At 43.3% G+C, this 22,476-nt stretch overlaps 1 protein-coding gene across 1 annotated transcript in view; it reads left to right on the top strand.

Annotated features, from left to right (window-relative positions):
• The window catches only part of PLCH2 (phospholipase C eta 2), a 30,365-nt gene extending 8,324 nt beyond the window's left edge, over positions 1-22,041 (top strand). The window contains exons 7-21 of the mRNA XM_053997255.1: positions 1,012-1,132; positions 2,358-2,529; positions 2,784-2,891; positions 4,058-4,216; positions 4,949-5,041; positions 5,501-5,601; positions 5,936-6,033; positions 6,348-6,530; positions 7,299-7,406; positions 7,582-7,706; positions 8,078-8,162; positions 8,658-8,804; positions 9,707-9,786; positions 14,180-14,519; positions 19,050-22,041. Coding sequence (XP_053853230.1) covers positions 1,012-1,132; positions 2,358-2,529; positions 2,784-2,891; positions 4,058-4,216; positions 4,949-5,041; positions 5,501-5,601; positions 5,936-6,033; positions 6,348-6,530; positions 7,299-7,406; positions 7,582-7,706; positions 8,078-8,162; positions 8,658-8,804; positions 9,707-9,786; positions 14,180-14,519; positions 19,050-20,782 — 3,653 coding nt within the window. The 3' untranslated portion in view covers positions 20,783-22,041. The remainder of the gene's footprint in view (positions 1-1,011; positions 1,133-2,357; positions 2,530-2,783; positions 2,892-4,057; positions 4,217-4,948; positions 5,042-5,500; positions 5,602-5,935; positions 6,034-6,347; positions 6,531-7,298; positions 7,407-7,581; positions 7,707-8,077; positions 8,163-8,657; positions 8,805-9,706; positions 9,787-14,179; positions 14,520-19,049) is intronic.
• The last annotated feature ends 435 nt before the right edge of the window (positions 22,042-22,476 follow it).

Below are 22,476 nucleotides of genomic sequence, written 5' to 3'. Positions count from 1 at the left end.
AAGAAAGATTTGTGACTTCTGCAGAAGGCATGGTGACTGGGGAGAGGAAAAAGCTTAGGAAAATGTGTTTTCCTTTCATAAAGAACAACAAAATAATGTTGTGATAGAATGGACACATTTTCTTGAGCGTGGGAATAAGACAGACATTTGAGGAATGGTGTTGTTGGTAGTGAGGAAAAAAACTGTACAACTCCTGCTGTAGAGAGGATGCTGATGTTGGGCAGAATGCACTGGTGCTTCTCCTGCCTAGCCAAGTGAGTGACAACCAGACTGGCAAATATGGCAGAGTTCCTGCCAGACTTAAGAGGAAAGTGGATATTTCTGCTCAGGGAAGTATTCTGTGAAATGGTGACAGTCTCTGCAGTGACCAGGAGACCTTTTTGTGCAATCCCTTCTTGTGCTGCCTTTCTGAGACATTGCCTCTTTCATAATCATCTGTAATGTTCTGACCATCAAAGTGTTTTCACAGTTTTTCAGAAGGCAAATATGGTTTGCTCAGGTTGGATTGTGGATGTGCCATTGAGTGCTTTAGAGGAGTAAAACATTCCATGGGAATATGATAATAGACAAGTATAAAGTCAGTAAAAACCCAGGGTGGGCTGGGGATGAGCAGGTCTTGGCTTGGCCTGTGGTGTGAGCAGCTTGGCTGAGAGTCTCTGCTTTCCTTTTCAGGTTCAGCAGGAGCACAATGAAAGCAATGCTCTGCTCTGTCACCTCTCTCCCTTTCATAAAGTCCTCAGCACTTTTTAAAAGAGTTTCTTTGCTTGGGGCTTTCTCAAACAGTGGGAACAGTCAGCTGGTCCCAGCACGAGGTCAAGTTCAGGAAGTTCCTTCCCAGGAAGGATGTTCAGCACAGAGAGGAGGGAGATGCAGGGTGGGAATGAACCTGTGCCCTGCTTTGGGGACATGGCTGGCTGGGCTGCTGAAGGGAATTTCAGGGTTTTATTGTCCCCCACAGAGGGTGGCCCAGCTGTTCCTGCTCTGATGGGTGTCACTGTTTCTGTCCTACAGTTGACTGCTGGGACGGGCCGGACGGGGAACCAATTGTCCACCATGGATACACCTTGACTTCCAAAATCCTCTTCAAAGATGTGATTGAAACTATCAACAAATATGCCTTTATCAAGAATGAGTATGTATCCAGCCTGCCAACCTTTGAGTCTCAGGGCTATGAATGGCAGTGTTCCCTGGCATCCTTGTACATCCCTGACCTGTTCCAGAATTCCAGACAGAATCTGGAGTTGTTTTCTGGGGATAGATCTTTCAGATCCTTCAGAAAGAAACACCAAGGCAAAGCTGAGTAGGGACATTCTGCACAGAGGTGTGGAGCTGGCTTTATTGAGCTTGTACAACACCCGAGGAATAACAGGTTTTGCCAGTGAATGTTTTTAGTGAAGGGCTGACAGTTGAACCACTTTGTCTCTCTGGATGTGCACTCTGGTGCTGCCAAGGCTACACCTGGGTGCTCCAGGGATAGGAAACAAGTCAGGGAATAAAGAATCCAAAGAGACAGTGACCTGATTGTGGACAAAGCAGAGTGTTCATCAGAAAGGTTATTTTCCCTATAGGTACATTGCTCAGAAAATCAGTTTTATTCATGGGAAGTTTCATATACCTTGGCAGTTACTGTTCTCCTCCTCCATACAGTCAAAATGTGTGTGCCAACCTTTGGTTTTTTTTAAATAGAAATTACTTTATCACAGTAAAAATTTTCCAGTAGCTCCCCCAAAGCAGCCCATCTGCCTTTACAAATAGAGCTAAACTTGCACTAAATTTTCAGACCAGGTAAACTTCTTGTGAGCCTGAGATTTTTTGCAGTTTGCCTGAAGTCATGGTAAACAAATCAAAGGCAGTGCTTCTGAAATGGTTCTGTTTTTTTAACCTTTGCAAAAAGGGTGGCTGAGACCACATCAAGTTTGGTCCTGGTGTGGCTCAAATCCTTATTTTTCCTGATCAGGAGCTAATGAAGGCCAGATGTCAGGATAGAAATAATTGATTTTTAATTAATGAATCCCTGATAGTTCAATCCTGCAAAACTCCTTTACAGACTGGCTGTTGTGCTGATCTTAAAAAAGCATCATCTCTAAAGAGAAATCCATCTTCAGTGTGGTTTTACATGGCACTGGCCACACTGGAGTAGATGTTCCACAAGTCTTATCTTCAACCAGGCATTGTTGTTCCTTGGCCTTGGCCTGGATAATCAACAGTAAATGAGAACAGTAAAACTAAAACTTTGCTGTCTTTGTAGAAGAGGCTTTGTCTGCAGGTTTATCTGTATGACACTGCTCTGTTGTTAGTGGGAAAGCCTTCATGCTGTAAAAGCCAAATTTGCAGCTGATGCTTTCTGATCTCTGCAGGTACCCTGTGATCCTGTCAATTGAGAACCACTGCAGCATCGTGCAGCAGAAGAAGATGGCTCAGTATCTTACAGAAATCCTGGGAGACAAACTGGATCTGTCTTCTGTGCACAACGATGACTCCACAAAGCTCCCTTCACCAGCAAGTCTTAAAGGGAAGATCCTGGTTAAGGTAAATTCCTGCTTCATGTGTGCTTTCCTCCCTCTTGTTTGTGATGATGATGATGATTTCTGCCTGGTTATCACCATACCCTAACTTAAATCATTTCACAAAAAGCAGACCTTAGGAAACTGCTACTTAAGGTTCAGAACAAATATCTTCTCAGTCAGTAAGAACCTGGAAAGAGCATGCTTTGAATAATTTTGATTTTTTAGAATACGTTATAGCAAGAGCTCCCCTGCCTCTGTAATAAATTTATCTTCTAGGGCAAGAAACTTCCAGCCAACATCAGTGATGATGCAGAGGAAGGAGAAGTTTCTGATGAGGACAGTGCTGATGAGATTGATGATGACTGTAAACTAATGAATGGAGATGTAAGTGAAGTGAATGTAAATGTCTGTCAAGGCTTCCCATCCCAGTGAGAGGAAACCTTGTAGGAGTTCTCTGGACTGTGGGTGTGGTCTGATCTCTGGGGTTCTTCACAGGTGGTTCAGGTTCTAAACCTTCATGGGGGCAGGTTGACAAAAGTGCACAGGAAGCAGCACCTGTTCTAGGGGTTATGTTTCAAGTTTAGAATATTAAAGAATAATATCTCATGGTTCTTCAGTGTATCACAGTGTGCTTCCCCTAAAAAAAAAAGAAAAGAAAAGATTCTATTTACATCAAATTGTGGTCATTTTTGCAGAGCATCCCTTTGCTTAGCTGAATGCTGGGCTTGGTTGAGTTTTACTGTAAGAAAAATCTCTGCTGGCTTCAATCTGAAAATCCCTTATTTCTTCATCCTTTTTAAAAAGTTCTTTTTTTTGTCACTTTAATCTTTTGGCAAGTTCCACTGCATCTTGCAAAAACAATACAAAACACAGCAAAACCATTTAATGACATAAACCAGATTGCCTTGGAGGGAGTTTGCATTCTCAGTCCTCTCTCCCTCAGGCTATTTCCTCATTTTGTTTTATTGATCTGATCCTTTTCATCTAAAAGAGAAACTTCTCTGTGAATAAGACTACCAAAGAAGAAAAATAACTTCTTTGCTTTTTGGAAGTTATTACATGTTAGCATATCACTTTTGAACATTTTACAGCATCATCTTTGTTATTAAAAGTTCACTTTGCTGAGATTTACTGATGCTTTAAATCTGAGAATTGCTACACCTGGTTTGCTTTCTAAAATGAAATTTTGAAGAGTTCAGAAAATCAGAGCTTGTTTCATGACAAATATAACTGGAAATTCTTGAGGCCTACTGAGACAAAACAATCTGTCACCCCTTAAAAGACCTGAGTGAAAACTCTTGATTTTTATTTTTAGTTTTATTTTCTCACTTCCCCACATGGGCCATGGTGCACACAGAGCAGGGAACAGGAGTTCTCTTGCATTTTGCCTTTGATCTGCTGCAAAGAGGATTCTAAAGCATCTCCCATCCATTCAACCCAATAGGTCTTGCACTTATTGCAGCTGCAGAGTCAGCCTGGACGTGGCATGGGACTCACATGATGCTTTTTTCATCACTGCCTTGTTTAATGATTTAATGTTTTGTTTGCAGGCATCTGCTAACAGGAAGAGAGTGGAGAATATAGCAAAGAAAAAACTTGACTCACTGATAAAAGAGTCCAAAATCCGTGACTGTGAAGATCCAAACAATTTTACAGTTTCCACTCTACCATCCTCAGGAAAGGCTGGGCTGAAGTCTGATAGTAAGAAGGTGAATTTGTGTTTAATTGTACTTGTCTTTCATTAGTTTACTAAATATATCTTATATTATTGACTTCAGCTTATAGCTCAATTCATGCAGTTAATGATGACGCCAGGTGAACAACACTGTCAGATACACAAACTATTTATCTTGCTCACACAGCAATTGGAGCATGAAATGTACTCTGAAATGACTTTTCAACAGAAAGAATTTGATTTTCCATTATAAAAACTGCTCATGAATGTTGGGCTCTTTTTGTTCCTCAGTTCTCCATGTTCTATGCATTTTCAGTAAATGTTAATTTTATATTAACTGTAATTTATAAAAATGTACTCAGCCCACAGTCTACACTTCATGAGGTTGAGGCATTTTTATTTTAGACTTTGTAATAAGCCACAAAAAGTTTGGGAAGATTGTTCCACGCAAATGAAAAACAGTGGAGATCTGCCAACAATAAGCAGGTGTAATAACCAGGGATTAAAACTAAACTAGGGATGAGAACTAAAAATCAGCTTCCCAAAACATTCTGTGAGTTTTGGATGTGTTTTAAACCCAATGCTTTACACGATGTATCAGAGTTCTTGTGAGAGCCACTACAAGGCCAAGGCTTGACAAAGCCTTTAGCAGAGATGTTACCCAGAATAGTCAGTGCTAAAATCCCCTCCTGTTTGTGCTGATATCCAGAGACTGTCTGAGCACTCTGTCTGAGCTCCTGTGTTCTTCTCTCTTTGGCTGCTTCAGAGTAAACTCGAGGATGATGCAGAATCCGGGGAAGATTTTAGTGCCAGCAAAAGGCACAGCAGGTCACTCATGGGCAGCTTCTCCAAACGCAAGGTGAGCCCCTGGCAAGGTGAGGTCTGCACCAGATCCTGGATTCTCTGAGGGATTTTTATTTTTACATGCAGTGGAGAGGAATTTCATAACTGCAACATCTGCAGCACCTCGCTCTGAGGCTGTTCACTGAACAGACAGGCTGGGGAGCTGCTTATCATTGTGCATAACAACACAGAACATCTACATGAAGGTCTGAAGACATCCAAGATCTGAGAAGCAGAGAAATTAATTTACACCTTTTATCTGAGAATTTGTGCTTCCTTTGCAACAAGGCTCAGACCTTGGGCTGAGTTTTCCCCATGTGCAAATTTTGCTGCAGAGCTGAGTGTTACGAAAGCTGTCATTTTCCATTTTCTCTAAGTAACACACTCATTGGCATAACAAAGCAGAATTGTAGCCAGCTGCTCAAACTTTGATCACGCAGTTATGATATTATGGTTTTATTTCCTTCTGGCACAGAAAAAAGGAAGCAAATTGAAAAAGGCATCAAGTCTGGAAGAGGGTGAAGACGATTCAGATTCTCAAGGGAACTTAGCCAGGAGCTCTGTACATTACAGCAGGTTTGTTAAATGATTGGACAACTTTGTTGCTAAAATATGCCTGCATAAATGCACCCACTAAATAGGTTTGCTTCTGGTCTAGGTGCCAGATGTTTGTTGGTGGCTGCAGGCACGTGACAGGAATGTGGGGAGATGCAATATCTGCCACAAAATCACCAGAATGATCTCTTGGTGCTCTTCAGATTAATTAGCAAAGCACAGTGGACCTTTTATGCATTTTGAGCTCTTACTGTTTCATACATTTCTTTACCCTGATTTATTTTTAAATATGAAAGATAACATTTACTCCTTAATTGGTGGGAAGTTCATTTGTTTTGTTAATTTACCTTTCTAGGGTAAGCCGACAGAAGAAGACAATGAAGCTGTCCAGGGCCCTGTCTGACCTGGTGAAATACACAAAGTCAGTTGGCATCCATGATGTTGAAACTGAAAGTAAGTTGAACTAAAAGTTTGGTGAAAATAATTGCTACACAAAGAAATTGAAAGGTTTATGTTCTTGCATATCTTTTCATTAAAAGAAGACTTCTTAATGAAGATTCAGGTCATCATCACACTCACTTTCCCAACCATAACTGCTCCAATAAGCACAGTGTCTGTTGTAATTTAAGGAAAACAGAATTCCCTCTGAGTGGCACGCACTGAAATGATGCTTGATAGCTAAAAGGAACTAATGCTATGTACTTTTGAAAGCTTTATCTAGATAATAAATAAATGAATAAGGAGATTACCTCTAATCTCCTCTGCAGTCTCTTCCAGCTGGCAGGTCTCATCTTTCAGTGAAACCAAAGCCCACCAGATCCTGCAGCAGAAGCCAGCACAGTACCTGCGCTTCAACCAGCACCAGCTGTCCCGCATCTACCCCTCCTCCTACAGAGTGGACTCCAGCAACTACAACCCCCAGCCCTTCTGGAACGCTGGCTGCCAGCTTGGTGAGCTGAAAGGAAACTTCTTTAGTTTTTGTTCTGTTTTGGGAGGGATGTTGTGGGAAACGGATTTGTAGAGAATTCTATCCATAGAATAGGATACACATTTTTGAGAGAGAAATGGAACCAGAAACAAGTTTCAAAGGATAGCCTTACAAATAAGACTGGATACTTTAGAGAAATAGAACTATGAAAGATGCATTGTAAGACTTACAAGGGGTAATTTTAGATGATTGGCTTTAAAACGTTTACAACATAGTTAACAAAAGCTGATAGGCCAAGAAATGCTTATAATGTATTGTAATTAGGAAATAGTTGGCTTCTGATTGTGGTGGTGTGAATTATAACATCTGTATTGTCTCACCCTTCACATGAGACTGAAAATAGAATAAAAGTTTTTAAAACACCTCTCAGTTGCCCCATCTCTGGGTCAGAAAAGAGCTTCATCTGACAGGAGGTTTGAATAGGAGTGGTGGAATCACCCCTTAGGACACCCTGAGTTCTCTGCTTGTGCAGCTTTGCTGACCATTGAGTCATCCTTGTCACTGTCCCTGGATTGATTGCCTTGAACATGTGTCTTACATGCAAGGAGTTGTCTGGTAAATGGAAATAAATGAACTTCTCAAATGCAAGAGGGTTTTCAGAGTTCAGCTCTTCTGGAGAGTTTCTCTCCCTGAAGCTGTAATATAGGAGAATAATTTTCTGTAAGATATCTGATTTTTTTGCATCTAACAAGTAACATTTGAATCTGATTTCTTTTTTTTTTTAAAATAGTTGCACTAAACTACCAGTCAGAGGGGAGAATGCTGCAACTGAACCGGGCCAAATTCAGTGCCAATGGGAACTGTGGCTATGTCCTCAAACCAAACTGCATGTGTCAAGGTAAGGAAAACCAGCAAAACCAGTGGAACACTGATGGCAGGACAGGATTGAGTGTGAGGCCTTGTTACAGTTTGTGTAAAGATACATTTCTGATGCCAGAAGCAAAAGAGCCAGAAGGTATCTGGAATTAAAGTCATGTTGCACTTTCACATTATGGGACTTTCCATTCTTACAGGTGTCTTTAACCCAAATTCTGAAGACCCACTGCCTGGTCAGCTGAAGAAACAGCTGGTTCTAAGAATTATCAGTGGTCAACAACTCCCCAAACCACGTGATTCCATGCTGGGAGACAGAGGAGAGGTATGGGACAGCTGTGATTGTTATTTTGTGATGCAGAAGGTTTATTTCCATACTGGATGAGGATTTCACATCCTGCAGTTACTTGTCAGGAGACACAGACCATGAATAAATCCTACATCTTCAGGTGGTTTTCTTCACTTTTAACCATCACAGCAGTGCTTTGATGGTTTTCCTCAATTGCCAACACAGTACTTCCAGGAGAAGTAAAAAAAAGGAGAGAGATCTTATCAATTTAATAATCCACTCCATAAGGCTCAGGACCAACAATTACCCAGACATTCATGTACAATGCCCATATTGTAAAAGCCATTTGCTTGGGTTTCATCTTTGTCACTCTTTCTTTTCAATACTTGTTGCTTTTTGTTTTTCAGATCATAGATCCATTTGTTGAAGTAGAAGTTATAGGCTTACCTGTGGATTGCTTCAAAGAACAAACCAGAGTAGTTGATGATAATGGTAAGATTATCTGGGATTTAGGTTTTTTCTGGCTGAAACATCCTCTTTCAGGCAGGTTTTTTCATAAAAATAGGAGTAGATAAGATTTGGTGCCTATTATGACAAAGCACTGAAAATTGGATTTCAGCATTTTTAATGTTAATTAGACTTGGGTTTTGACTTGACTGAGTTGGTATGAATATGCTGAAGGTCTTGATACGAAACAAAACATTTGTTTTCTCATTGTGTGTGAGAGAAGGGTATTTTGAGCTTGCTGTGGTCAAAAGGCAGGTTGGCCAAACCCCTGCTGGAAGCAGGGCCAAATTTAGGTAAGACCCAAATCTGTTCCTTACAAATCCTTGTGCTGCTCCTTGTGGGAATGCTAGATTTTCCAAGAACAACAATCAATCTGTCAGGAAAACCAGAATGACACCACAGCTTAGGCATTCCTTGTGCAGGCAGACTTCTTGTTTGTTGTGAATGAGATACCTAAAGGCTGATTCTCCCTTTTGGAAGGTTTTAACCCCATGTGGGAGGAGACTTTGGTGTTCACAGTGCACATGCCAGAGATTGCCCTGATCCGGTTCCTCGTGTGGGACCACGACCCCATCGGGAGGGATTTCATCGGGCAGAGGACAATAGCCTTCAGCAGCATGATGCCAGGTAAGAGAAAGGGCACGTCCCAAATTAGTGGCCTGGCATTTTTCCTGTGAAAAATGAAAATTAATGTATCTGCTGCAGAAATTTCTAGTTAGAACAAGAGTTTGGGCCCTGAGTTCTCTGCATTAGTCAGCTCCTGACTGATATGGTGATGAAGACTAAATCAATTGACTCCAGATTTTGGGACTAGATTTTGAAAAAATGGGTAAGATTTTCAAGCAGGGTGGGTAAATACTGTGGGCTTGGAAGGCTTCTATACAGAATCTTTACTCCTTTAGTGCTTTTCCCTCTCTTTCTTCACACCAGGTTTTGAAAAAACTCTAGGGTTTTGCTTGGTTTTATGACTATGAGTAGTAGTTTAACACAGAGCAGAATGTTCATTAGAACCTATTCTAATGATGGGATCCAGGTTATTAAATGCCATTCTCTGACAGTTTCCTCTTTCTGTTTTCATTTCATTCTTCTTTCACATTAAAACTTCTTGTGTGTATATTTTTCTTTCCTTTCACAGTAAAGAAAAAAGTTAGTCTTAAAGATTAAAAAACCATCCAGTCTCACTAAACTGACCTTGGATGAAAGGTTTGCAGTCTCAATAATGGACTGAAAATCCAGAGGAGAGAATGTGGTCAAGTTTAAACCATGGCTTGACAGCAGCAATAACAGACCCTAGATGAAACAAGACAGGGCTCTTTTATGAAATCATGACAAAAAATGGGGGTGAAGTTTGCAGGTGGTGTGGCTCAGGTACACCTGAGTGTGGCAAGGTGATGCTCAAGCCTGGATCCTCACTGTGAGGAGGAGCTGGGAGAAACCTGCTTGATCTCTTCTGCTGCTCACAAAAGGAGAGTCTCCAGTCTCCTGTGACCTGTCCCAGCCCCGTGCCAGCTCTGCTCCCTCTGTTTCAGGTTACAGACACGTGTACCTGGAAGGCATAGAAGAGGCTTCCATCTTTGTGCATGTGGCTATCAATGACATCTGTGGTAAGGTGAGTGTCTCTGTGGTGTGCAACACCCCCACAGGAGCTGCCAGGATCTTGTATCACACCAGGAAAGCTCAGTGGGTGGAGGTCCAGGCTGACATTTTTGTTCACTTAAGAGTAAAATTGATCTCTGTGCTTGTCATGGTAGCCTGAGATCTTTCTGAATATCCATGGAGATAAAGGCAAATCCTAGGGAAAGTTATAAAAGAGATTCTTGCAGTGCCTTTTTGAGGAAGCCATAGGGGAAGGTTATTTCCTTGCAGCAGACACATTTATATAAATAATGTGATTGTGAGTGAACCAAAGGTTACACACCTTAACCCTGAGCACTTGTTCCCTGCAAAGCTGATGCTTTAAAGGCTCTGCCTGATGTTTTAGCATTTTAAATTTAATGAAATTCTACAAGCTTATTTGCTTTGGAGTTTTTGCCATAATAACTCTTAAAATGCAGAGGAAAGGTGATGCTAGTAATAGCTGGACATATTTACACTCCTTATGTGTTATTTAAGGGTGTGATTGTTTCACATGCAGGAAATAACTCTGTGTGCCACATCTCGATTTCCACGAAAGTAAAGCCCTAATTTCAGACTTGTTCTAGGCCAGATAAAAAGGAGACAGCTCCTGTCCTCTCAGTGCAGTGATCTGTGCTGTCAATGCCAGTGAAATCAGGGACAAAGCACCCAGCAGGATCCCAGTTTGTTCCGCAGCAGTGAGATGCAATTTCAGCATCGCGACAGCAGGAGGAGAGAAAACTTCTCTGCCTCCTTTGTTTTCTCATTTTTCTTCTTTAATTTCAAAATCGGAGTTGCAAAAACCTACTCAGGTGCAAGTAAAACATCAGCAGTGTTCAGTGCTGCTAATGGCAGTGAAATCAGGGACAAAGCACCCAGCAGGATCCCAGTTTGTCCCGCAGCAGTGAGATGCAATTTCAGCATCGCGACAGCAGGAGGGGGCATCCAGCGGGCTGGGAATGCCCAGCTCCTCCTCCAGAGGGAAATTCGAGCTATCCTGAAGAGGAAAACAGCTTTTTTAGACTTTAATCGTCACTTAATTGCTTAACTCCAGTCGCTGCCCTTGCCAGCAGTGTTTAATGGAAAGGCCAATGTTCATCCTCTGGGAATGGCTGAAGTATTTTCAATTCAAGCCTCCTTTGGCAAATTCTCTCTCTGTTTAGCCTTAATTTCCTAGCCTTTCATAATTATTTGCTCTTACTAATTTCTTCATGAGTGACTGGCTAGTGATAGTTTGCAAAAGGGCAACCTGTCCATTTAAACTTTGGCAGTCTTTTTGGGACATAGATTTTTCTTGGTGTTCCCTTATTGGTTCTATTTGTCACTGCAGTCCCTCTGGGTTTGCTGGTGTTAGGAAATGATTCTGTGCACTGACAGAATATAAGGATTTGGAAGGAAAGTCTGTATGTGTTGTGGTTTTGTTTTGTTGTTGTGGTTTTTTTTTTTAATTTATAATTTTTAATAAAAACTACTGAAAATGTGGAACAAATATTGCACATCCCTTTCTGGTTTGGTCTCTCTGAATCACTTTTTGCTTTGATTTTTGGTTAACAGACTGCTGTTCAAATTAGATTTTTTTCTTTTCTCCTCTCTTAATTATGGGCAGTAAAATCACCCCAGTTATCGGCCTGATTTTACCCATTCTTTATTAATCCAGAGATTCTAATGCAAACATTTACATTTTGGGACATTTTATAAATGGAGATATTCCACCTGCTCAGTAGCTTGGTATTACTAAACAGTCTTAGATTTTTTTTTTTCACCTTAGCTTGTGTGTGAAATCTCTTCCAGATTGTTTCCTGGAAAGGCTTTTCTTTGTTTCTGTCTCTTCTGTGGTCTGCTGATGTACTGCAGGATTTCTTGTGGTTTTTCTAGATGTGCCTATCTCTGAGCTCCTCCCTCACTGTTACTCTGCCTTTACTCTGTCTGTTTGTGATTTCAGTGGGCTTCTCTATGTCAAAACAGTCTCCTTTTAGAAGCAGAGCGTTTTTAGACGCCTTGAAGGTACCCCTCCTGTCCCAGGGAGGTGCAGACACCACCACACACCTGCATGCCTTGAGCTGGTAGCTTCATTAGCATCAACCTTTCCTTGTTAGCATTTTCGAGCTCTCCAACTCATGGAACATGAATTGTGACATTTGACTGGGTCACCCCTGTGGGGTCATTGACAGCCACAGAGCCCTCCCCGTGTGAAGCAGATCCAGGATAAAAGTCCTGCCACTCTCCCCCTTCTCTGAGCTTCTCCCTCTCCTGCCTTTTCTCTTGAGGGCTATAATTCAAACCCCTTCTTTCACATGGAAAAGAACATTGACAGTGAATCATTTGCTAAATTGTGGGAAAGCCTCTTGTGCTGTTTTTCAAGTCTGCTTTCCAGAGTGAAACAGCCCTGTAAAAGCTGGGCTGGAAGCTGAAAGCACAGTGTCCTGGATCTCCCTCAAAACTGCTCTCTTTTATTTTTTTCCTTCTTTTAAAACCTTTTTTTTCCCTCCCCAAGTTAATCAAATCTGCCTCTGTGTTCTTGAATCACTCCATTGATTCAAGCAACAGTGTCCAGCTTAACAAAGCTGCAGCAAACAAGCCAGAATGACACCTTGGGCCCTGCACTGCGTGTCACCCATTCCATCAGTGCTTCCCTTTTCTTTTTGGTGGATATTATTTGTCTGTGTTGTTTGTATGACAATTTTTTCTGGGTTTTGCAAATATTTATATTGTCTGATTTTTACAGCAATAAATTAATGTACTTGCCAACTTATCTCCCAGTTATCCAAGCAGACTGTTCAATAGTCTGGCTCTCACAGAAGATTTTCCAATATTTAATATTTTCCTTGCTTGGGAAAAAACAAACCCCACCATCTTTATCTCATCCTAAAGGTAATTTTTGATAATGTCCTACTCACACCGGAAACTGGCACTTGATAACTAAACTTCAGTCAATTATAATTGACTAAATATTATATTAAAAAATAATATTATGAACGCTTTTATTGGCCCTTGTGTCAGCCAAATAAACCTTGGCCCCACATGGCAGCTTGGGCAGGGCACTGGGGGTAAAAGCAGCTCTGAGCCCAGGCTCAGTGCACAGGGCAGCCAACATCTGCATTAAGCCCTGCACAGCAGGATTGGAAACGCACGAGCAGGCACTCAAATATTTATTTGGGGGTGAAAGACCGTTGTAATTTAAATGAGACACTTCTGTGCCATTGTTTGGCACTGCAGAAATGTGACCTCACATGACATCACAGGGCAAAACTGGAACTGGCAGTGAGTGCCAGCAAGCGTGGCTGCTGGTCAGGCTCTGTCGTGGGCTTCTTAAAATGCACTTCAGTCATGATGTACCCTGGGTTTATTCATTCTTGATGCTACAGCTGCTCAAAAGTCTGATCCAACTGGGAAATAAAGAGGGCAAAGGGGGAGAAGTAGATAAAAAGAGAAATGCCCTTTTGTGCTTGAAGTGATCTCTGTGCACAGAGCAAACCAACGCTGTCTCAGGCATCAGCCTGAGCTTGAAAAGTTGGCAAGTACACCTGGAATGTTTGCAGGAATGCTGGAACTCTGTTTCATTGAAATGTAAATCAGTTGTATGGTGGTGGGAGATTTATGATGGTGCATTTATGTGTTTAATGCTTAAATAACTACTGAAGACTGTGGAGAACTGTAACATGACGCTGACTAACTTCCCTTGTTTATAGTGTGTTTCCTCAGTGCTGAACACATACACGAGTGTCTTGGGATAAGTGTTGTATGGTAGGAAAAATTACCAAAATGTAATCACACAGGTAGAAATGGAAATACTCAATGATCTTTTGTGTGTGTAGAGTTAACTGCTATTCATGACAGGGCTCGATTCAATTCAAGTGTAGATCTCCTTTATACTGAAAAAATATTCTATTTTATGGTCAGTGTTTATTTCCCAGCAGTTCCTAGAAAATGCATTTACAGCAAGAACATTAAATACATCTGCTTTGGGTGAAACTGAGAAACTTTTCAGCTTTCAGAATAAAATCATTGTAGACAGAAGTATTTACCTTTTTTTTTTTTTGTCTTTTCAATAGCTCTAATGTTTATGTAGATATTGTAAGTAGTTACATGCTAGAAAGAAAATGATGACAAATACAGAGATAAGTGTGGCTGGAAAAATGTTATCTAAAAATATAGCTGAGAAAAAAAAAAAGATGTGTTATTTTGCAAGGCTGCTGTTAGTGATTTTTTTTTCATTTTTAATGCTTGTCCTATTTCTGGGTTAGTTCTCATGCTGATGGTAGGAATATAGCAGGAGACTGTATGTGAATGATCATTTGTTCATGAGTTCCTGTGCCCAGAGGAAGAGCCTTGCATTTTTTATAAGGGACTTTTTTTATATTTTTATTCTTTTCTCGTTTCTTTTGCAGGCCAAACAAGCTCTAGGTCTAAAAGGGCTGTTTCTCAGAAATCCAAAGCAGGCCTCTCTGGACAGTCATGCTGCTGGGCAGCTCCATCGCAAACATTCCTTTAGCAGCCACATCCTGAGACGGACGGCCAGTGCACCCACCAAGAGCCAGAAGAAGAACAAGAAGGGCTTTCCTGAAATTGCTTTTGACACAAAGGACAGCAGCTCTGCAGGGGCTGGAGAAGGGCGGGAAGTGGAAGCTGCCTCCCAGCCTCGCTTTGTGCAAGAGCCAGAAAGTGCTTCCCCCTCCCAAGCTCCCCGAGACGGTGCCGCTGGGGAGGCACCTGGCAAGGGCTTGAAAGGTAAGGCCCAGGGCTCTCCCAAAGGGCCAGGGCAGAGCTGTGCCCACCCCGGGGCTCCCTTCAGCGAGCCCTTGCCCAGGGCACACAGGGTGAGGCTGCAGGAGCCCCAGGGCGAGAAGCAAAGCGTCTTCGCCCGCTGTGCCATCAACAGCTCGGGCAGGATCGGAGTGGCCACCAACTGCATGAAATGCATGATTGGCTCCAAAGAGAGCCCTGACCCAGAGGGGCCGTGGAGTGACCACCCTGGCAGGCCCACTGCTAGAGAGCCCCTGCAGCCTGGGCAGGGCAGCAGTGCAGAGGAGAGGGTAGAGCTCCGGAGCTGGGTGGTCAGAGGGCAGCCCAGGCCACTCTCAGATTTGCAGCCTTGCAGCAGCCCAGGAACTGCAGGTGATGTGGCGAGGAGCACTCAGTGTTCTGTGACCCCAGGGAAGACGAGTGCTGACTCTAAGTGTCACGGAATAAAGGCTCATTCCCGGCAGCGCTGGCAGTGCCAGTCAGGTGGCAAGTATGGAAGCACTGTCAACTTGGTTGCAGCCAGCAATGGCTCTATATCCTCCAACTCCAGCAGTCTAGAAAGCCTTGGAAGCCCAGAATTCCCCAAGCATTGGTCTGAACCTTCTCGAAGGCAAGTGGGCACCCTACAGAGGGAAATGAACGCCTTGTTCGTTCAAAAATTGGAGGAAATTCGAAGTAAATCCCCTATATTCTTTACTGGTAAGACCAGATTTTCTTCACCCTTCTCCACTGTAGATCACATCATTGTCTCAGCTTCTGCATAGCATCCTTAGAAGCTCCTCTATGTTGTTTGGCTGTCAAGAGGTCTTTTCTTTTTTTTTTTTTTCAATTTTGGCAATGACAGAAGAAAAAAATCTGCATAAATATTTTTATTTTCTTTTTTGTAGGCGTGTCTGGTTTAGCTTAGTCCTTGCCATGCCTAGTTAACCATCTGCAGTAGTGACACTGTCAGTAGTCCATAAATGTTGGGGTTGTTTGTTCAGGGTTTTTTGTTTCCTTGATTTTCTTAGTGAATGTGGTATGATACTAAGTAAATTTTAAGATCCAAACCAGAGCATTAAGTGAGATTGAATATGGAAAACCCACATCAACAAACAATTTTTCCATTATCAGCCTTGGTGATCCACTGAGGGATAACCACATCAGGAATGATGTCTAATGTGCTCTCTGATAACAATAAACCTGTGCCCTCCTCAAAGATCTTGCAAAATCACTGCTGTCAGTCCAGGAATTACTGGATGGATTTCTGTGCTCTCTTCAGGAGATGTATTTTATAAACACAGCGGCCCATTCTGGTCCTAAATGCCTGTGCAAACATTTCTACTGTGCTGTGATGTTCGTGGCCTGAGGGCAGAGTGTGTGATCTGCTGCTCCCTGACACCAGCCAGGCTGGGGCACTCCTGCCATTCCCCACTGCAACCCAAAACGTGCCCACTTAGAGGAAAGTTCCTAAAGCTGCAGCATTTTGTGGTTGTTTCAGACAGGAGTGTGCTCACTGGGACTGTGTGGCTGCGCCTGTACCATGAACTGGGGGCTTGTAGAGGTGGGAAATCAAAGCAGAGGCAATCAAAGGACATCCTTTAGTAAGAAAAATGGCATTTTTTCCTCCTGATTTGGCAGGAATGGGACAGAAGGAAAGAGATTTTGATAAGAATTTTGTGCTTCACAGAATTGTAAGGAGGAAGTAGGAAGTACAGCTTTTGGCTGTGACTGCAAAAGCTCCTCTTCAAATCCCTCACCCTCCTTGTTAATTGTCCAAGAAATTTGGACACTGATGATTACATTTTCAGGAACAGTGACGTGATTTTGGTGCTTTTCCTAGGATGTAATCCCTTTTTAAATAACAGGTTCTGACTGCCCACTATAGTGGGCTTCTTTGAAAGCCTCAGACAGAACTTTGAGACATTTTATTTATTTGACTAATTTCATCTGGTTGGGTGTCTGCAATTTACCTTCTACTTTTTTTATACTTCTTTTTTTTTTAACATATTTTCCCAATATCTGCTTCAGGCTTTTAGGAAAATACCAGGACAATGGGAGAGGAGAAATTTGCTGGTTCCCGTGACTTGCAGTTAATCCAAAGCAGCAGAACTCTTTCTATGCCTAAATTGGGCATTGGGCTTTTCACAAACTCTGAGTACTGTGACATATGAAACCATTTCCCATTATCAGTGCCAGCTTCCCTGCCAGCCCCCCAAGTCACTAAACAAATATTGTGATATGCTTGAAATTTGATTAAATCCATCTGACTTCCCAAGCATGGAATCAGCAAACCCTTAAAATGGTGAAATGGTGCCTTGGACTGGCTGCTGCTGGTCCAGTGACAGCCCCTCTGTTTGCACAAACAGCTCCCTTTGCCATCCTCCTGCAAGGCCATGCCTTGGGCCAGGAAACCAGGGAAACCAGCTCCATGGCTGCACTTGGGAATTGGCATTCTGCTGGGGGAAGTGCCCCTGGGAAAAGGCAGGAAACTATAGCTGGCCCTTTATTATATATTAAATAATAATAATAATAATAATCATCATCATCTAAATATATTTAATAATATTTTAATTATATATAATATTAATATATAGGCAGGGAATGATAGTTGGCCCTTTATTATATATGAATATCAATACATTTAATAATTATTATTATTTCTATCATATACATATATTTCATAATAATTTAATGATATATAATATAAATATATTTAATAATATTTTATGAATATATATAATATATACTTAATAATAATAATTTCATAGTTTTTATTATTACTATTGCTGGCCCAGCGTTACATTTTCCAGTGATTTCCCTTCCCAGCATGCCCCAGTCTGTGCTGGTGGATGAGCAGAAGGAGAGTTCATAAGCCTGATCAGCTCTGGGCCCCTCCTGACACTCCTCCAGGCACTGAGAGTCTGGAATGTTGGATTTGGGTTATGGGCACAGGTGCCTGATTCCCTTCCAGCACTCCCAGCTAATGCAGGACAGGCCAGGGAAGAGCTGCTCCCACCCCTGAGTTTGGCACTGGGCTGCAAATGCCTGGTATTGCCTGGGCAGGTTCTGGGAGTGATGTTCTCCATTAGGAGAGGGCTTTGGAGCAGAGGAGTCCAGATTCCTCTGAGCAACCTGGAAGGTGTCCTTGCCTGTGTCAGGGTACTTGAAACTTGATGATTTTTAGGGTCCTTTCCATCACAAACCACTCTGTGATTCCATGACTTTGTGATTCCATTCCCCCGTCCAGTGGAGTGTGCTCCTCCTGCAACACTAACAAATATTTTCATCCTTCTATGATAAAAAAAATTAACCTAACATCTGTCCATGTGTGGATTCCATTGAGTGCTCTGGTTGGTCAGAAATTCTTAGGATCCTACAGCCATGTGTGAATATTCCTGTATGTCTCCTTTCCCTCCCTCAGCACCAATTTATCCTGTTATCTGCACCTGCCTTCCCTACATTAACTGGATTTTTCCTCTGTTCTGTCCTCTTATTCTACATGCACACTCTCTCTCTCTCTAGTTAAGAACTGAAAGGACAAGCAAGTCAAAGGTAATGTCTGCTGAGTGCCCCTGATTGGAGCACCTTGTTGCCTGTAGTCCTGATTTTTGCCTGTTTGCTGCCCTATAATTACCTGCTCCTGTATCCTCGAGGTCGTGGTCTGGCTCGGTGGTGCTTTGTTAGTTCTGGAATGCATGTCTGCACTGTGCTTTGGAGATATGGGAAATAATCTTTTTGGCATGATTGCTTTGGCTCCCGGGGTGCAGGTGATAAACATTGCAGAGAATGGAGAATTTTCTCCAGGTAATTGGTGGCTGTAGTGATTCTCCAGGGTTGGACTCACAGCCTGCTGTTCATGACCCATCTGTCCGCAGAGTTTTTTTGAAACAGAAATTACCAAGTTTTTTTTAGGAAGAACAAAGTCTGTTTAAAGCTTTTGTTTTGTTTCTAAAAGTCCCATTGCCAACATTCCACTGTCTGCAGATCATTTGTAATCTGCTCCACAAGTCCTGTGCTGTTTCTCTTCTGAGTGGTTGGTCATTGGGATCACATCTGCTGGTCAAACTGGTGTTTGATTATTGTACATGCTCTGGTTGTGCTCTGATACCCTGACCTGTTTGAGGGCTGGAAGGAAGGAAAACTGCAAATCAAGTGGTGCTGGATGGTGGAGGAAGAAAAGCTGGTTTACAAAAGGGGACACAAAGGGCAAAAATTGCTGGGTACTGTTGTTGTTTGATAAGAAAACCAGAACGGTCACATTGTGCCGCTGTGCATGGACTGAGATTTCTTGAAGCAACAGGGCTTTGTGCAGCTAAAACTGAATGTGCAAAATGTTTTGCTGCCTTTGGCCAGGCATTTGAAATCACAAGTTATTTTTAAAATCATGATTAACATGGGCAACTTGTACCTTGAGAACAAAATGGTAACACATAAGGAATGAATCTTAGCTAAGCTGTAATTTGTCACAGATAACTAACCCCGTATCTCTGTTTTTCTTGTTTCTTTCTTTTTCTTTTCATGCCTCCCAAGAAGATGTCTGCCACTTCTCAATGCAGAGGTCAGTCACTTCTTTATGCAGCCTAGAAACGATCACAGAAGAGCCTGTCCTTGCCAATGAGAACCATCACTGCAGCCTTCTCTTCCCCCTGCCCGTTAGCCCTTACAGTGATTCTGAGGAAGGATCTGGGTCTGACCATTCCACCGAAGCTCCATCAGAGGGAAGCAGAACACCCAACCAGCCTCAAGAGCCCCAACCCTCCAGAGAACAAGGAGCAAATGTGGCTGCAGAAGACCAAGGGCAGGATGTCCCAAGAGCAGCTGACACAAGTTTAGTAGCCGCAGAGGATGAGAGGACAAGCGTGGCAGGATGTCCCACAGAAGGAAATGGCTGGACACAGTGCAGTGAGGCTGAAGATCAGGGTGGATCAGCAGCACATCCCCAAAAAGCCAGGCTGGTAGAGGCAGCAGATCATGGTGCTGGCCAACCTGTAGGAAACGGCCTGAAGCAAAACAATCAACCAGGTCGGGTATTAGCAGACACGAAAAGCACCTCTGAATCCAAAGGGCAAAACCCGGGTGCAGCAGCTGTTCCACCCCAGCAAAGCAGTGTCATTAACAGCCCGCAGGCAGATTCTCCCCAGAAAGCCCAGGCTGCACAGGCTCTCCCTGTCTCTGTTTCTCAGACGAGCTCTTACACGTTGGCAAGAAGGGCAAAGAGTGAAGGACTGAAGATGTCAGACTCCTCAGCCTTAATAAAAATTCCGAGCAGCCAGTCTCCAGCAGCTGAGGTGTACTTTGATGCCACTGTCAATGACCGGATCTGGAGCAAGCTGGACTGCAGCAGCCACCGTGACAGCTTGTCCTCCTCGTCCAGCATGTCCTCCAACGACACCGTCATCGACCTCTCCCTCCCCAGCCTGGCTCGCAAAAGCCTCCCGGACCTGGGCATCCGCCAGGACAGCCTGGAGCCCCTGGCCATCAGGAAGGGCATGCGCCCACGCTCCGCCACCACCTGCAGCACCGAGATGCCAATGGTCAGCAAGAGCAAGTCCAACCCCAACCTGAGGTCTGGCCAGCTGCCGGCTGATGAGCTGTGCCCCCGGCCCCTGGCCAGGAGCCCTCAGGACGCCTTCTCGTCCATTCCTAGAAGGCACACCTGGAGCAGGCTCTACATGGAGAGTCTCAGGCAGTCCTCTCACAAATCCAAAGCGCATGACACGGTTGGGAATAACCAGACAAAGTCCAAAAGCCTCGGGGACCTTACCTCTGACGACATCGTGTGCACTTTTGAGAGCAAATACCGCAGCATCAGCAGGAGCTTCGTCACCCGCTCCATGCGGGAGCAGCGCCGCTCCTCAGGCCTGCGGCCCTCGGCCAAATCCCGGGACGAACTGACTGAGCAGCTGAAGAAGCTGACAGCCTTCCAGCAGGAAAACGATATCACTTCCCCCATCAGCCTTGAGCCCAGCGAGTCGGAGGAGGAGGGCGAGAGCGTGGGGCTGCTGCGCCGCTCGTCGTCGCGCAGCCAGAGCCGCGTGCGCTACATCGCCAACAGAGCGCGGCAGGCCCAGGAGAGGCAGCGCCTGCAGGGCCGGGCACAGCTCGGGGGCAGCCCCATCGAGGAGAGGGGCAACCCCGAGGGCGCCTGCAGCGTGGGCAGGGCCGGCTGCACCGACCCCGCTGCCCACACGGCCCTGCCGTCCTCGCCCAAAGCCCAGCCCGAGTGCGCGGCGGACACCGAGGTGTTCTTCATGCTCAAACTGTGACCCTGGCAGCGCTGGGCACTGCTTGCACTCCTGTCACAGCAGAACACGGCGACCTGAGAGGCCCCAGACATCCTGCCACGGCTCGGTGCTTCCTGGCCTTCCCTTGAGCCCAAGGGTGCTCGATACCACGACTCCAAAGATGAGGAATTCATTTTTAATTGCGCTTTGCCCAGCCTCCGATTTGGCCTCCTTTGTGTGTGACCACTTCTTGCGTTTGCTGTTTGCTCTTGGTCTTTACTAATTTCAATAATTCTTCTGACAATAGTAACCTTGATGTTTAATAGCTAAATGTGATGCTAACGACAGCTAAGGTGAATTTTGCTCTTACAAATCATGGATCCATGTAAGGAGGCTGGACTTAAATCACATTTTATTTTCTGGAAGAGTTTGAGGCCTCTGAGGGTGTGAATTAATAATGTAGTAGACACAGTCCATCTTCCATTGTGGACCTGCTTATTTCCGTGAAAATCCATATTTTCTCTTTGAAGAAGAGCTCTCTTGTTCCAAAGCAATGCTTTTATAAACCCAGCCTGTTTATATATCTATATATATATAAATATCTATATATATACACCTGTGTGTATGCAAAGATATGTCTGCACATGTATGTACACATGCACACCCTGAACCTGAACTGTGACTGCTCCTTGTCTCAAGGCATTGTCTGAGGGAATTGAGACAGGAGAGAGAAGGGAATGCCTAAAAATAGACAGGAAATATCTTCTGACTTTACTTCAGAAATGGCTACGAAGCATGTTAGTCTTTTCTTGAAACAGCACTGTCCCTTCTTATGGTATTTTAACAATGCTGCTGTACATAGCACTTTTTGGATGAATTTTACTATTTCTGTATTGCACTGCCATGCAAAATTTTCAATGATATGTTTAAAAAAAGAGATATTTAATTTTTTTAGATGGACATATTTAGAATTAAATAACAACCTAAACAGAGTAATAATTTCCCCCCCCCTTTTTTTTTTTACTTTTTATTTTTAGGGATGTTGTCATGTGTCCCTCCCCAGTCCCCAATTATGATGTCATTTATTAGAGATGTACATTTTATCAGTGATGGAGAAGAATGTTTACTGAGATGCATTTTAAAGAGAAACAGAGGTTTAATTTTATTTCAGGCTGCATAGAGTCCCTATTATTGAGAGGATATTTTGCCTTTGTAATGATTCTTTTGTGTATATTGCAAAATTTAAGAATTTGTTTGTAAAACCACCTTACACTACTAAAATAAACATATTTAACCTTCCAGCTGGTGACTCTTTAGCTGTAACACAACACTGGGGTTTGTGATACACAAACATGGTTCATTCTATGTGCTTTGTTTTTCAGCTTCCTTTGTGGATAACATTTAATTTTACTCTTTTTCAGAGGAGTAGCCAGTGCAGACCCAGCTCAGATTTCCTCAGGTCCTCCAGAACTTGTGCAAGGATTGGCAGAGACTGACGTTCTGTGGTGTGAGACACAGCACAGGGGCTGGGGCAGAGCCCTGGCTGAGAGGGTGAAAATTCTGGGGGAACTGGTGGGATTAGTAGCCAAACAGACAGAAGGAGCTGATCCACCCTGGAGCAGCTGTACAAGTAACACAGATGGCCCTGTTTCATCACTGAGGGGGTTTAAAGTCTGGCTGAAAATGCTGCAGCACAATTTTGCTCTTCACCTGTCACTTGATTGAAAAATCACTTC

The sequence above is a fragment of the Vidua macroura genome, chromosome 23 (genome assembly GCF_024509145.1).
Source record: "Vidua macroura isolate BioBank_ID:100142 chromosome 23, ASM2450914v1, whole genome shotgun sequence".
NCBI lineage: Eukaryota > Metazoa > Chordata > Aves > Passeriformes > Viduidae > Vidua > Vidua macroura.
Note: the sequence above shows the minus strand (reverse complement) of the source record. Positions and strands in the feature narration are given on the sequence as shown.